The sequence below is a fragment of the Lissotriton vulgaris genome, unplaced genomic scaffold, assembly GCF_964263255.1.
Source record: "Lissotriton vulgaris unplaced genomic scaffold, aLisVul1.2 SCAFFOLD_720, whole genome shotgun sequence".
Lineage (NCBI taxonomy): Eukaryota > Metazoa > Chordata > Amphibia > Caudata > Salamandridae > Lissotriton > Lissotriton vulgaris.
The window spans coordinates 104,435-122,002 of record NW_028252060.1 but is presented as its reverse complement, the minus strand read 5'-3'; the positions used below and the strand labels follow the sequence as shown (position 1 = coordinate 122,002).

At 45.1% G+C, this 17,568-nt stretch overlaps 1 protein-coding gene across 1 annotated transcript in view; it reads right to left on the bottom strand.

Annotated features, from left to right (window-relative positions):
* Positions 1 to 17,568, bottom strand: part of LOC147662686 (proprotein convertase subtilisin/kexin type 5-like) — a 199,576-nt gene that overhangs the window by 89,415 nt on the left and 92,593 nt on the right. The window contains exon 6 of the mRNA XM_086950976.1: positions 7,430 to 7,628. Within this exon, the coding sequence (XP_086807102.1) occupies positions 7,430 to 7,628 (199 nt within the window). The remainder of the gene's footprint in view (positions 1 to 7,429; positions 7,629 to 17,568) is intronic.

Sequence of the window (17,568 nt, the reverse complement as noted above, 5' to 3'; positions counted from 1 at the left end):
GCGAATTATGCAGAATATTATGCAAATGAAAGGTATATTATGCAGCACGTTATGAATGTGCCAGTGCAGCTATTTGTACATGTTATCATCCTAATACAAAGGGGATCCCAGTGCTCTACATTATTCATAGGGTTCTTCAACAATAATTAATCATTTTGTCTAGCACGGAAACACGGGAACATACTTTTATAATTACTGCCCTTTCTACCTCCAAGAGTAAACATAACCCGTAAGACATATGCCATATTTTACACACAGTTAACAAGTCTACATGCAATAGGTGGTGATTAAAGGTGTGCCTTATTACTTTGGGGCACACCTCTGGTTTTATAGAGCCTAAGCTTCGAGCGTACCAATCTTGGCACTACAGGACCTCTGGAAGAGCCTCTTTCCATTAAGTATGAGCCCCCCAGAATAGAATATTATATTTCATGTTTATTGTGAAAGTACCTCACTAGGAACGCCAGGCAAATGATACGTTTAAAATATGGGCAGGCAGTACACACTTTAGAAATACAGGTGGAGCATTGGCTGAGGCTTCCACTGTCACTAGCGGGACAGGTAGCAATTCTAAAGATGGTCATACTTCCCAAATGTTTATATCTCTTCAATAACATTCCCATACCTCTCACCAATGGCTTTTTTCAAACACTACAATCACACCTCTCATGACTGATTTGGGGGTAAAGCAGCCACGTATCCGCTGGTCGATCCTCACGGTACCATATGTGCGTGGAGCGTTTGGCGTGCCAGACTTCCAATTATATAATTTAGTGGCTCAATGTCGATATACACACCCATGGTTTCACCCAGACGTGAGAATAAGGTTTTTATGGCCGGAGGCAGACTTCGTTCTTCCTGACATGTTGTCCACAGTCCTCCCTAGAGGCTTCCCCCATGACCCACACGACATACAAACGGTGTCCATCACCAGCTGGGCAAGGGGGAAATTGAGGAAGCTTACTGGCACTTCAACCGCTATACTCTCCCCCCTTCCACTACCTAATGCCAAATGGTTCCCAATCACTGAGGAAGGCCTAGTGCAGCGCACACTGACTGCCTTAGGCGTAGTCAAAATAGGGGATTTCTACCAGGAGGGACATGTATTCTCACTGGCCGACGATACACGGTATACTGACAGCAGTTTTATGACTCGATTTGTTATGACCCGAATGCGATCGGCCTTCAGGGCGACGCTCCTCACGTTCCCAATTGAGCCAGGCTTGTTTCCCCCACTCACTCTAGTAATAAAGAGCCCAGATGGAGCAGGTCTCATTTCTAAAATGTACAAAGCTAGTTCTGATATGAGACCGGCGTGTGACGACAAGCTCCGACATGACTGGTAGGCAGACTTGGAAGGTCCAATAACAGACGAACAATAGTCCAAATGCTGTGAGGTAACCAAAAACATCTCCCTTAACAGCAGACACAAGCTGCTTCACTTTAAATTTCTACACCGTGCTTATTTTACACCTGCCACAGCACATAGATAGACGCCTCCAAGCCACATACATGTTTGAAATGCGCGGCACCTCACGCCGACTTCATGCATATGACATGGAATTGCCCCCAGAGTTTCTACACTAGGGAAGATGATCAGCTTGCCTCTCGATCCTATCCAGAGATTGCACTGCTGGGTTACACAGTGAACTTACCCAAGAGAGTTAGGCGTTTTGCATCACTGGGGCTCCTGCTGGCAAAACGGGAGATTGCAATACACCGGGGCAAGAAAACAGGACCCAAAGTGCAGGATTGGCTGCACAGTTTAGCCTATTGCAATGTTAACTCGGAGAACTATGCTAGTATTACACCCCCTACGTCCCAACCCAAGGATATATGGGGCCCTTTACGGAGATACATGGAAGCAACTAAGCAGGCCTCAAATAGGGTTACCAACTGGCATTGGTGCAAATTCAGGACGGTGAGTGTAAAAATTCAGGACAAAGGGTCAAAATTCAGGTCACAAATTAAGGACAGGAGGTCAAAATTCAGGACAAAACTTCAGGGGATAAGTTTTACAGACACATCAGAGGTCGCGCAATGGTATATAAGTAAGCCCAGCCATATCCAAACATATTCAACCATTTGCAAACCTATCCATCATGTATCCTTCCATCTATCCTTTCACTCATCCATCCCTTCATTATCCATCCACCCTTTCACCCTAGCCATCTGAACACTCATCCATCCACTCTTCTACCCATCCATCCATCCATTCACTCATCCATCCAGCCATTTACCCTTTCACCCATCCAGCCATCCTTTCTCTTACTCATCCATCCACCCAGTCACTCATCCTTCCACCCATCCACCCTTTCAGTTATCCACCATCCTCCCTTTCTCTCTCCATCGTCCCTTTCACTTAGCAATCCTTCCTTCCATCCATCCATCCATCCATCCATCCATCCATCCATCCATCCATCCATCTACTCATCCACTCATGAATCCATCCATTGACCCTATCACTCATCCATCCTTTCTCTCATCCATTTATCCTTTTACTCCTTCACTCATCTATTCATCCTTTTGTCCATCTACCCTCCCTTTCACTCACTCATCCATCCTTACATCCACCCTTTCACTCAGCTGTCCATCCATTCACCCATGCACTTATCAATTCATCAATCCATCCATCATTTCACTCATCCATCCACCCACCCACTCACTCATCCACCTTTTCACTCATCTATCCTTTCACTCATCCATCCACCCTTTTACCCATCCAGCTACCCTTCCACCCATACATCCAGCTATTTACCTTTTCTCCCTTCCATCCTTCCACCACTCACTCATCAATCCATGTATCCTCTTTTATTATCCATCTATTCAATCTTTCATTCATCCATGCACCCTTTCACTAATTCATCCAGCCATCCACCCATCCCTTCACTTACTCACTCGCCCACCTTTTCATATTAATTTTGAGCTGAGCCTTTTTAATGCAGAAGCCATTCTTGGACTGGGACAGAAGCCACCCAGGGCAGGGACAGGATCCACCACAGGTGGGGGGAGGGGGGGGAGGGGGGGGAGGGGGAGGGACAGGAGTCATCACTGGGGGGAGGGGGGTGGGAAGGAGGGGGACCAGGATCCACCAGGGTGGGCATGCGGTATCCTAGTATCATCTTGGTCTCTTCCAGGGTGGGGTAGGGCTCCTCACCCCCTCCTGGACAAGACAATGAGAAGTCAGTCTCTCTTTCCAAAATGTTACTTTTACCAGCCCCCACTGTGATGTACAGCACTTAAAGGAGATACTCCGAGAGAACTGATTTAACTGATTGTCCTCCTTACTTTGTTAATCAGTGTGGGTGTGATTGTGCCATTTCTTTATTTTATTACATTAAAGACTGCATGTTTGAAGAATCGAGGTTTGTTTACAATTTAGTGACAGTAATTAAGCTCTGTGCTTTGATGAGAACCACATGCTGCCTTGGTGTAATCCAGACCGGTTGTAGGATGTTTGGGGCCCTGGGCAGAAAGGGAATGTCTCACACAAATTGCAGAGACATGACTCATTCAGGGCAGTTTGTATCTGAATAGATGCCCCTGCTCCTGAAGCTGCAGCCCCTCCCTCTCGGTCACCTTCAAGCACCTCTTAACAGCTCATCAAGGGCTGGAGGTGTGAGGGGTGGGGGCTGCAGCTTCAAGAGCAGGGTGCATCTATTCAGATGCAAACAGCCCTGAATGCGTCATGTCAAGTCAAGAAGGGAGGTGAGTGGAAGCTGTGCCGGCTTTTGGGATGTGCGACCGTACCCGGTTAAAATTACGGACAAATGGCGTCCGTTAAAGAATCCTTCACGGACAACAGACAGACGGCCGAAATTACGGACTGTCCGTGAAATTTACGGACGGTTGGTCACCCTAGCCTCAAATACTCAGGCAGAAAATGGTATTGTGTCTGAGGGAGTGCGGTGATTATATCAACTATCAACGCCTATGTTGAGGTCAATCATGTGCGGTGTTGTGTTACTCTGTGCCGGTGCTGGCGGTAAATGGGAGGATGGGAATCCTGCATATCAGGGACATGAATTGGGGGTGGCTAGCGGTGGGGCCGTTTGGGTAGGATGTTCAATGTCATGATATGTCATTGTACTAGATGTGCCTATTGACATCTGAAACTGTACTATCGGGATAGACATGTACAACTTGCACAGTAATTGTTGATGATATGTTGGATGCGCTGCCTTATTTGCAACAGTTGTAAGTGCTACATATTGGAAAAATAAAGTTAAAAAAAGAAAAAAGTGCCTCACTAGGAAGCACTTTAAAATGGAAGACTTGAGAAGAATCCAAAGCATGCAGCATCTCTACGAGCTGAAATGTAAACTTTGACTTGTGTGACTAGTTAAACAAAACATTTTAACACTGTTTAAATAATTGAAGTATTTCATGGTTCTGTTTCCTGTTGTAGACAAAAAAACGTCCTGCAGTCCAGCAAATGGGGCTATGTACACTCTTCTGGCACACATATCATCTTTTTTACTACTTGAATACTGCGATCAATAGGTGAAAGGTGAAAAATAACTTTTGCAAGGTGACTGGCATAGCCTTGCACCTGTTTAAAATATTAACACATTAATTGCTACAAATCTGCAAACTATACAGCAAGTGCTGGATTATTTTGAGAGTGAAGAAAAGTTGCAAAGTTGCATTTATGCAGCAAAATTCATTGTATCACGTTTGCTCTGTGGCCTAGGTACTGTTTTATAATGATGGCTACAGAGGGCTGTGGCAGCAAGATGGATCAGCAAGTTAAGTGTTTACTCCTGACATCTGATGTGATTTGGGATCAGAGGTTTGAATTCTGGCATGGCCCACTTAGCCATTCACTCTTCTGCGATAAATTGAGTAGCATTAAACTGGGTCATATCAACATCTTAGCAATGGAATATTAAGGGCTGTATGCCAACAGAGTTTTCATCAGTAACAAGGGGAAGGTTGCATAACAGCTACTTCTGACTGTGGAGCCAATCAGTGCTTAACCAAGAAGGGGAGCACGCCCAAGTATTATTTTGCCAAGACTGGTAATTCCCGGTAATCTCAGGTCATTACACACCATAGACCATTTCCATTTCGCTGACGTGTAACTGAAATAGTCCCATTAACAAACAGTGAGGAGTAGCATTGTTATTCTTGTAGCAAAGAACCAACAAACATAAAAACCTCAAAAATATTGATCCTAATCTGTAAAACCACCTCCCCAACCATGATACAAACTCAGATGGGAGAAGGCTACAGCTTGAAGGGGAGAATGATTTTGACCAGGAACCTAAACTATGAGAAACCCTAAATGATCCGCAAATGCATGCATGCAGGAACAGCTTGCGATCCCCCGTAATCAAAATCACCTGAATAGCCATTAACAATCCAGACCAACACCTGATCTGCAGTGATAAATGCGACCAATATCTGGAGCACCATCAATGTAATAGGCCTTACTGTGACTTGATTTGAAAAGTACTACATCTCTAGCCTAGAATTCATTCTTCCAGAGGACTTCAAGATCATTGAAAGAACAGAGATGCAAGAAGAACGATACACAAGCACACTCAAACATGTTTCTTTGTTCAGGGTTGTCCTCAGATGGGCTTCAGTGTTTGAGCATCTGACCGCAAAGTGCAAGTGGGCAAAAGTCAGATCAAACGCTTGCTTCCCTGGTGACAAACATGACTAACTCATCACTTTGAGGTTCCAGCCCAGCTACTTAGAGGTACTAGTCAACCCTCCTTTAAAAAAAAGCCCAATGTGGATGCAAACAGCCTGTCAAGATCCATGCTAAATCATTGTCAATATGAAATAACAGTGGTCCCTAGGTAGGAAAGGTAACACAAAATGCTCAACAATATATGGAAATCAGAACCATTTTTTTTTTATATATAATAATCCATCAATAAATAAAATTCCAAAACCAAGTACTGCAGTGTGGTGTGAACAAAATGATGTGAATCGAGTGATGGAAGTGCTCGGGCAAAGGTGTAATATGTGTGACAAGAAAGTACACAGTCTGTGTCACCATTGCATTGGCAGAGATGCAGACCATCAGATATACAATAAATCAATGTAAACTGGGTCTGTGTATATTGTTGATGGCGTTTCCAACATTTTGAAATTTTATTCATGGATGGAATTTTATGGATATTGTCTATCATTTTGTGTTACCTTTTGTACCTAGGAACCACTGTTGTTTCATAATAATAATTACCCTAGGTCCTTTGGATACCTAGGGTCTCCCTTGCTTCTTTGAACTATGCTAAACTAGGGAGCATCTAAAATGGATCCCACTGGTCATAGAATTCACACTTTCACCGCAGAGTCCTACTGCCAAACATATGCTACACACTCACAGCACATACACACTCCCAACATGCACATGGAATGTGAGTGCAAGGATCTGGAACTGACGTAATAAGAGAGGAACTGTACATAAGGGAGGGCTAGAAGACCTAACTCTCCTGCACATGGAATGTCAGTGCAAGGATCTGAGACTGACATAACAGTGGAACTCTACATAAGAGAGGGCTAGAAGACCTCACTCTCCTTGGCATAGGGAAAAGCTCTCGTCATACTAATGATGTCCAGAAACTTGGTACCCTGCCCTCACCGCTTTATGTGACTTATCCAGGGAATGGACAGTGGTCCTATGCCTATCATGAGGGCACACGTTGTGCACTCCTACAACGTGCACAGCAGATTCTAGTCCTCCAATTACTGGAGTCAGGCCTAGGCTACATTCACATGCTGGGTCTAGAAGAGAGAAGTGTCTATGTGTGTCTTGATGGCTCTATGTGTGCCTTAAACATGAGGCATGCAACCGGATATTTACACAGTGTGAAAGAATAGGATATTATTTCACACTGTGTAAATATCCGGTTGCATTCCTCATGTTTAAGGCACACATAGAGCCATCAAGACACACATAGACACTTCTCTCTTCTAGACCCACAGTTACTTTTGTTGTAATATATATCTTGATAAGGGGGCTGTAACTGTGCTGAGGTCGTTAAATATTCCCTTGGACCCTCAACCCATCCGTTTGTTTTTGATACATTCACATGGTGCCAGCGCCAAACAGCATAACAGCATATCAGGATATCAGTTTCACATGTAGTCTGGTACACAGCAGTTTACCTTGCATGGGACATTCCCATCCCAACACAGACCTTTTTTCTTTATCTCTTCGTCGCTTTTTATTTTTGTGTAATTCAAAAATTTGGAAAGCTAAGGTTTCCACGAGTATCCAGACTATAATATTTGACTTCTACAGTTCTATATTTAAGGGGCATATTTATGTGGTCATGTGACCAAGGGCAGCCTACACGTTCTTCTCTCTGTTGTTTGTCGGGTATTCTGGTTAGGACTGGTCTAATGCCTCTTCCTTGTTACAGAGCCGTAAGAGTCATATCAATGCTATGTGACATTAAAAGAGCCGTACTCTGTGCAGGTCTTCAGACATTGCCCGTTGTGAAGGTAGAGCTGCAGGCCGGGCAGTTTGGCACACTTCAGGCAGTTGCGGATGTTGTCGGAGCACTCGTCACATCCTTCTGCACACTTCTCGCATCTCCAGTACTTCCGGCTTTTAAACGTTCTTTTTGGACAATCATTGAGGCATTCACCATCATATAGAAAGCTCTCTAAATAGGGAAAGAGACAGATATGAATTAAAAGTGAAACATGCAACATAAATCAGGGATAGAAGAAGTCAGGTGATTTCAGTCTGAGACAAGAAGTGGCGGGATATATATTTAATTTCTGATAAATATGCTCTCACTATGCGCATCGCCTTTGCCTTCCTGATCCCATTAACGACATTGTTTCCAACTTGCCTTCAAATCCACCTGCTGCAGCTATAGGCAGCCACTCCACTGCCCCCTTTCTCTCCTCCCTGCACTATTGTCCCTCACTATTGTGTCTCCCAGAGTGCACCCTCTCTGGCCCTAGCTCCCTGCAATGAAGCCCACCCCTCACTACTGTACAGCGCCCATTGACGTGAAGCTAAATCTGACGCATGCGCACGTACACAGTCACACGTTATGACAAAGGTGATAGGTGATATGCTAATTTTGTTCACACTGAACCTCTTTCTTTTGCACTGATTTTATAATAAACAATTTAGAAATAATAACTTACTGGACTACACGATGGGAGTCTAATGCCATGGGGCCATATGTGTGAAAATCAGATTTGCTATGCTGTCTACCTTGCTTCTGTGACCATGTGACGTGCAAAACATTATTAACAAGCGAGGGCCATTCTTGTGTACGCATTACTATTGTGCCGATCGAGAGCACGACACACACATACCCAGGGTCGGATGTAACACCGGTGCCAACTTCACCTCCAGAAAACGGTCTCAGTTCTCCCAGGTGGGCGTCTGAACTTCCACCCTTACACTTTCTCACAACGGCCATGCCATCCATAACCCCACCCAAACGCCATGACCTCGTAGTAGCTAAACCAATAAGTAACACCGCCTAAAAGCACAGACTGATTAAACAAGAGGACCCACTTGTTCATGGAGTCCAGGTGCTATGCTATATAACCTCACCAGTAGGTGGATGGAAAACATTTGAGCATGCGTCTGGAACATCAACTGTGAGGTCTTCTGGATTGAAAGTTTTGGTTTGCATGGCTGTTGTACAAGTTATATGGATTGAGGAGTAATCCATAACGTGCACGTTTGTGAGATGTATTGGTTTTCATTTGGAGCCATAGCTGTATTTTAACTGAGATTTTAAGTGACTGTCAGAGGCTTTCTTTTAACATAAGCTAAGTTATTATGGGCCCGATGTAGGTAAACGCGATTTTCCGATTTCAAAATACCGAGGCGGGCCGAATCGGTATTCTGAAATCGGAAAACGAGATGTAGGAAAAAAATACCGAATGAAAACCGATTCGGTCGGCATCGGTAATGAGATTCGGTACGTTCCGATTCAGCTCGGTCCGAATCGGAAATTACCGAATCGGCCAACAACGAATCGGAAAACACCGATTCGGCTACCACCGAATCGGATATTTCCGATTCGGCGAATACCGATTCGGTAAAAGCCGATTCGGTAAAAACCGAATCGGCAATCAGAGACCCATGGCGAAAAAGCCCATAGGAATGCATTGCATGAACCGATTCGGCTTTTACCGAATCGGATAATACCGAATCGGATTTTACCGAATCGGATTTTACCGAATCGGTAAAAGCCGACTCGGCAATAGGCGATTCAGCCAATGAGGTGGCTCCCCCTCCCCCACCCAAACAGGGAGTGGCAACCCTGGCAGGTGCAGACAATTAAGAAGTTTCTAGAAGTTTCTGGAAAGCCTGCCTGAGCCCAACACACAGTTAGCAGCAGTGGGAGAAGGAGGTTGCAGACTGAACAGCAGAAAATGGCAGAACAGGCAGGAAGCCAGAAGTCCTCCCAAAAGAGGAAGCCCAAATTCACCACCACAGAACTTCAGGTGCTGGTTGAGGAGGTGGTGAGGGTGCACCGCCAGCTCTTTGGCAAGCTGTCCCTCAACGTGCCAGACAGCACCAAGAGGAGATTGTGGGCCGACATCGCCCAGAAGGTCAATGCTGCTGGAGTCACCCCCAGGTCCATTGAGGAACTTAAGAAAAGGTTTTACGACCTCCGCAGCCTCACGAAGAGGAAGCTGGCCGACCTCCAAAGGCAGGCTGGACACACCGGAGGAGGCAAGAACCCGGCGCCACCCCTCACCGAGCTGGAGGAAATTGTCTCCAGCACCATCGAGAGGGCGAGCATCGTAGGGATCGGGACCCTGGACAGCACTGCGATGGCCACAGCTACAGGTAAGAAGCATGCGCATCATGACACACCCTACCAGACACCTCCCCATTAGACACAATGCATAGGCAAACACCAGCACTGTACTGTCACCAACATACAAGAGACAAGCATCATGGTACATGTAGTCAGCAGAAGTTAGCCAAATATGTCAGTGCAGAATCACAAGACAGGAAACAGTGTGACACGGTGTAAGGAGATGCAAGGACATGTGGAATGCCATAATTGTACTGACTGTAATACATCGGCACTCAGTTTACAAATGCTTCTTTGTACCTAGGGGCACCATCAGGCAGCACCACTGTGGCAGCAGAGGGAGCTTCGACATCAAATACTGCAGTGGCAGGGCCGAGCACCAGCCAGCCTGGCCAGGAGGAGGAGGATGAGGATGAGGAAGGAGACACCCCAGGGCTTGGAATGGAGGGAGTCCTGGTGATTGATTTCCAGGCAGTGCACTCCCCAGTACTGCCCAGCTCACCCCCCTTGCAATTTTCACCTGAAAATTCCCCTACAAGGCAGACCATTCCGCCGACAACAGCTCCTGCCACAACCGTGGCCTTGCCACCCGTCCAACCTGTCGTGGGAGCAGGGGCTCCGGGACCGGCCAGCACCACACCACCACCAGTGGCACCCCAGCCCACTCAGCAGGCCGGAGGCAGCAGTGCCAGACGCCGTGCCACCACCACCACCACCACTGCTGCACCAGCACGGGAGGGCAGTGTGTTCCTGGGCCTGGAGGGCCAGATGGTAAAAATCCAGCGCCAACAGGCCAAATCCACCATGGCCTGCCAACGCCAGCTCCTGCAGCACAACCTGCAGATGGGGGAGTTGGTGAAGGGTTTCCAGGCTGTTGTGGACAGCAACAAGGAGGTGGCAGCAGGGTTGGGCAGGCTGACCACTGCCATCACCCACTCCTCTGCCAGGCAGGAGGAGCATGAGGTTGCGCGCAGGAGGGATGCCCGGGTGCTCAACCGGGCCATGGCCCGCCTTGCAGCGGCGACCGCACAGCTGTGCCATCGCAGCTCAAATCAGGAATCGGCGCTCAGTCAGCATACAGCTGAGCTGACTAGGGGGATGGCCAGGATCACCACGGCCATGGAGGCCATGTTAATATCAAACGCCGCCTCCAATCCTGCCCTGGACCTGGGTGATGCTGGAGACAGCAGCAGCCGCAGCAGCCCGGCCAGCGCTGCATCAGAGCCAAGGAGGAGCACCAGGCGATCCGCTGATGCTGCTGGCCATTCGGAGGGGGCCGAGGGACACCCCAGTGGGTCTGGAAAGCGGGCCAAAAAATAGGCTGGCAAGGGGGGATGAGCAAACCAGAACCCTGGACTTTATTTGAGTTGACAATCTCCATTATTTGATGCACATCAGTGCTGTAACTGTGGTGCATCATTATTAAAACTTTTTTTTTCCAAGCAACATTTAGCTGTCTTTGCATCTGTACTCAGTCAGAAATAGTTCTCAGTGATCTCCTCACGTCTGTATCTGCCATCACATGGCGTACACACCCCAGCTGGCTGTGTCAGTGGCACAGCTTCGTCGTCGTCATAGTCCTCGTAGTCAGACAACTCCACCTCAGTGCCCTTCTTGACCGCAAGGTTGTGTAACATTGCACATACAGCTATGATCTTGCAGCAGGTGATGGGGGTATACTGCCTTGCACCTCCACTCTTGTGCAGGCATCTGAATCTACTTTTCCAGATGCCAAAGGTCCGTTCAACAACATTCCTGGTGCGTATGTGGGCCCGGTTATACCTCCTTTGGCTGGGTGTGGAGGGGTTGAGGTAGGGGGTGAGTATGAATGAGCGGAGGGCATATGCACTGTCGCCTGGAAGAGAAAGGGGTCACATTAGACACATGCATACATGTATTACACCTACCTACTATGTGTTATGGGGGTCTGATGATGTGGCTCACCTAGGAGGTATCCTTCTCCAAAATCGCCAGCCATCAGCCGTGCATATATGCCGCTCTGTTGGAATATATATGAGTCATGGGTACTTCCAGGAAATTTTGCTACCAGGTCTGTGATGGTGCACTTGGCATTGCAGATCACCTGCACGTTGATGGTGTGTGTAGATTTCCGATTGCGGTATATGTATTCGGTGTCCGCTGGTGGGCAAATCGGAATATGCGTGCCATCTATGCAACCGATGACTTGGGGAAAGTGTGCCATCTGGTAGAAGTCCGCTTTGGTTTGTAGCAGTTCTGCGTGGGTTGCAGGGAATGAGATGTATTGGTCCATCCTGTCTATCATGGCGTCAAGGAATATGTGGAAGAACCTTGACAGGCTGCTCTGGCTCACCCCTCCTGCTGCTGCTACTCCACTTTGATAGCTGCCAGACGCTACCAGGTGTAGGCTGCATAGCACCTGGACGTGCGCAGGGATGGCGTGTGCCCTTGGGGTGTGGTGGTCCAAGTATGGCTTAAGGTCCCTGATGAGCTCAAGTATGGTGTCAGAGTCCAGCCTGTATCTCTGTAGGATCTCAGCCTCAGTGAGCATGAACAGGGTTATCCTCTGTCTGTAGACCTGTTCATTTCTTAGCCATTCCCTCTGTCCTTCCTGCTGTAGCCGTAGCCGCCTCGCAATGACATAGAAAGCTGCCATCCTGCAAGTTGCAATGCATTTTGGGACTGTTTATATGGGTTGGAGTTGGTTACCACCTGATTGCAATCCATGGTAAATACCGAGTGAATTCTACCGATTTTGAGCCGATTTCGGTGTTTCTGTGCCTCCCTACATCTCCCCAACTGTCGGAATCGGGGAATTTCCATCTCGGAGATTCATACGAATCGGCATGTTTTCCGATTCGGATCATGTCCGAATCGGTATTTTTTCCGATTCGGTACATGGACCGAATCGGTGATTTTCCGAATCGGTGTCACTAACGAATCGGTAGTAGGACCGAATCGGTGATTTTCCGAATCGGTGTCACTAACGAATCGGTAGTAGGACCGAATCGGGGATTTTCCGAATCGGTGTCACTGACGAATCGGTAGTAGGACCGAATCGGGGATTTTCCGAATCGGTGTCACTGACGAATCGGTAGTAGGACCGATTCGGTCTTTGTAACCGAATCGGTGTTTTTCCGATTCGTTACATATCCGATTTTCGGTATGTACGTATCGGATTCTTTCCCATTCGGTACACATTCCGAATCGGTTTTCTGTCCGATTCGTTCTGTTTTTGGTTCCCTACATCTCGATGGCTGTTTACCGATCGGTAAGGGCCAAAAATCGGTATTTTCGGCCGATACCGATCGGTAAAGCCCTACCTACATCGGGCCCTAAATCCCTTCAAACATAACTTGACTTAACCATGGTCTTTTGAGTGAATTTCTATTTTTTATCATATACTGCATCCCACTTCTATGATGGTATAACCGGTGCACAGACATAATATCGAGTCCAAAATATCGATTGGACATAATATCGAGTTTTTAATATAGAATGGACAAAATATCGACAGGACGGAATATAGATAACAAAAATATCGTTTTTAAGGTAAGTGAAGTAATATCGACCGATAAAAATATAGATAGTTAAAATATCGAAGTAAATAATATAGATAGTTAAAAATTTCAATTTTTTAATAATATATACTTTTTTATAGTGTATTTTTATGTTATAATATGTGTGAAAAGTGTGTATTTATATTATAAATAATTTTATTTAATGAATTTTGTTATTATAATTATTGCGTAATTTAATTCTGTAGCGGGTTGTGGGTTTATAGGGGAATAGGGTGGAAAGTAATTTAATTATAATTAATTAAATATGTAAATTTATTTATTGATAGTAATTATTAATTAATTGTTAATTAATTTATATTAGTTAATTAATTCAATTATAATTGTTAATTAATTTATATTAATTGATTAATTGGTAATTATGTAAATTTTACTAATTTAAATTCTGTAGCGGGTTGTGGGTTTATAGGGGCATAGGGTGGGAAGTAATTTATTAATAATTATTAAATAATAAAATTAATTAACATTTATTTATTTGGAAATAATTTTAAATTAATTTTTAATTATTAAATAATTATTTGTTAACGTTTAATTAATTTGTATTAATAGGTGATTAATAGAAATAATTACTGTTAATTAGTAATTTTAAAATATTAATTATTATATTAGATAACATTTTTATTTAATTTTAATTAATTATTAATAGATATTCATTTTTAGATTTTTGAATAATATATGAATTATTTACTTTCCCTAATGTTGTATTCTCTGGAGTGGGAATAGTAATTTTAACCACTACGCTATCCAACGCTTTCCCTACTGTTGCATCCACTGGAGTGGGAAAGTAATTTTAACCCCTACGCTATCCAACACTTTCCCTACTGTTGCACCCACTGGAGTGGGAATAGTAATTTTAACCCCTACGCTATCCAACGCTTTCCCTACTGTTGCACCCACTGGAGTGGGTATAGTAATTTTAACCCCTACGCTATCCAACGCTTTCCCTACTGTTGCACCCACTGGAGTGGGTATAGTAATTTTAACACCTACGCTATCCAACGCTTTCCCTACTGTTGCACTCTTTGGAGTGGGAATAGTAATTTTAACCTCTACGCTATCCAACACTTTCCCTACTGTTGCACCCACTGGAGTGGGAATAGTAATTTTAACCCCTACGCTATCCAACGCTTTCCCTACTGTTGCACCCACTGGAGTGGGTATAGTAATTTTAACCCCTACGCTATCCAACGCTTTCCCTACTGTTGCACCCACTGGAGTGGGTATAGTAATTTTAACACCTACGCTATCCAACGCTTTCCCTACTGTTGCACTCTTTGGAGTGGGAATAGTAATTTTTACCCCTACGCTATCCAACGCTTTCCCTACTGTTGCACCCACTGGAGTGGGAATAGTAATTTTAACCCCTACGCTATCCAACACTTTCCCTACTGTTGCACCCACTGGAGTGGGAATAGTAATTTTAACCCCTACGCTATCCAACGCTTTCCCTACTGTTGCACCCACTGGAGTGGGAATAGTAATTTTAACCCCTACGCTATCCAACACTTTCCCTACTGTTGCACTCTTTGGAGTGGGAATAGTAATTTTAACCCCTACGCTATCCAAAGCTTTCGCTACTGTTGCACTCTTTGGAGTGGGAATAGTAATTTTTACCCCTACGCTATCCAATGCTTTCTCTACTGTTGCACTCTTTGGAGTGGGAATAGTAATTTTTACCCTTATGCTAGCCAAAGCTTTCCCTACTGTTGCACTCTTTGGAGTGGGAATAGTAATTTTTACCCTTACGATATCCAACGCTTTACCTACTGTTGCAACCACTGGAGTAGGAATAGTAATTTTAACCCCTACGCTATCCAACGCTTTCCCTACTGTTGCACCCACTGGAGTGGGAATAGTAATTTTAACCCCTACGCTATCCAACGCTTTCCCTACTGTTGCACCCACTGGAGTGGGAATAGTAATTTTAACCCCTACGCTATCCAACGCTTTCCCTACTGTTGCACTCACTGGAGTGTGAATAGTAATTTTAACCCCTACGCTATCCAACGCTTTCCCTACTGTTGCACCCACTGGAGTGGGAATAGTAATTTTAACCCCTACGCTATCCAACGCTTTCCCTACTGTTGCACCCACTGGAGTGGGAATAGTAATTTTAACCCCTACGCTATCCAACGCTTTCCCTACTGTTGCACCCACTGGAGAAGGAATAGTAATTTTAACCCCTACGCTATCCAACGCTTTCCCTACTGTTGCACTCTTTGGAGTGGGAATAGTAATTTTTACCCCTACGCTATCCAATGCTTTCCCTACTGTTGCAACCACTGGAGTGGGAATAGTAATTTTAACCCCTACGCTATCCAACACTTTCCCTACTGTTGCACCCACTGGAGTGGGAATAGTAATTTTAACCCCTACGCTATCCAACGCTTTCCCTGCTGTTGCACCCACTGGAGTGGGAATAGTAATTTTAACCCCTACGCTATCCAACACTTTCCCTACTGTTGCACTCTTTGGAGTGGGAATAGTAATTTTAACCCCTACGCTATCCAACGCTTTCGCTACTGTTGCACTCTTTGGAGTGGGAATAGTAATTTTTACCCCTACGCTATCCAATGCTTTCTCTACTGTTGCACTCTTTGGAGTGGGAATAGTAATTTTTACCCTTATGCTATCCAAAGCTTTCCCTACTGTTGCACTCTTTGGAGTGGGAATAGTAATTTTTGCCCTTACGATATCCAACGCTTTATCTACTGTTGCAACCACTGGAGTAGGAATAGTAATTTTAACCCCTACGCTATCCAATGCTTTCCCTACTGTTGCACCCACTGGAGTGGGAATAGTAATTTTAACCCCTACGCTATCCAACGCTTTCCCTACTGTTGCACCCACTGGAGTGGGAATAGTAATTTTAACCCCTACGCTATCCAACGCTTTCCCTACTGTTGCACTCACTGGGGTGTGAATAGTAAATTTAACCCCTACGCTATCCAACGCTTTCCCTACTGTTGCACCCAGTGGAGTGGGAATAGTAATTTTAACCCCTACGCTATCCAACGCTTTCCCTACTGTTGCACCCACTGGAGTGGGAATAGTAATTTTAACCCCTACGCTATCCAACGCTTTCCCTACTGTTGCACTCTTTGGAGTGGGAATAGTAATTTTTACCCCTACGCTATCCAACGCTTTCCCTACTGTTGCACTCTTTGGAGTGGGAATAGTAATTTTTACCCCTACGCTATCCAACGCTTTCCCTACTGTTGCACCCACTGGAGTGGGAATAGTAATTTTAACCCCTACGCTATCCAACACTTTCCCTACTGTTGCACCCACTGGAGTGGGAATAGTAATTTTAACCCCTACGCTATCCAACGCTTTCCCTACTGTTGCACTCTTTGGAGTGGGAATAGTAATTTTAACCCCTACGCTATCCAACGCTTTCGCTACTGTTGCACTCTTTGGAGTGGGAATAGTAATTTTTACCCCTACGTTATCCAATGCTTTCTCTACTGTTGCACTCTTTGGAGTGGGAATAGTAATTTTTACCCTTATGCTATCCAAAGCTTTCCCTACTGTTGCACTCTTTGGAGTGGAAATAGTACTTTTTACCCTTACGATATCCAACGCTTTACCTACTGTTGCAACCACTGGAGTAGGAATAGTAATTTTAACCCCTACTCTATCCAACGCTTTCCCTACTGTTGCACCCACTGGAGTGGGAATAGTAATTTTAACCCCTACGCTATCCAACGCTTTCCCTACTGTTGCACCCACTGGAGTGGGAATAGTAATTTTAACCCCTACGCTATCCAACGCTTTCCCTACTGTTGCACTCACTGGAGTGTGAATAGTAATTTTAACCCCTACGCTATCCAATGCTTTCCCTACTGTTGCACCCATTGGAGTGGGAATAGTAAATTTTACCTCTACGCTATCCAACGTTTTCCCTATTGTTGCACCCACTGGAGTGGGAATAGCAATTTAAACCCCTACGCTATCCAACCCTTTCCCTACTGTTGCACTCACTGGAGTGGGAATAGTAATTTTAACCCCTACGCTATCCAACGCTTTCCCTACTGTTGCACTCTTCGGAGTGGGAATAGTAATTTTTACCCCTACGCTATCCAACGCTTTCCCTACTGTTGCACCCACTGGAGTGTGAATAGTAATTTTAACCCCTACGCTATCCAACGCTTACCCTATGCTTGCACTCTTTGGAGTGGGAATAGTAAATTTTACACTTTTGTTATTGTACGTTAATAATATTGGCTATTATTTAATTATATTTT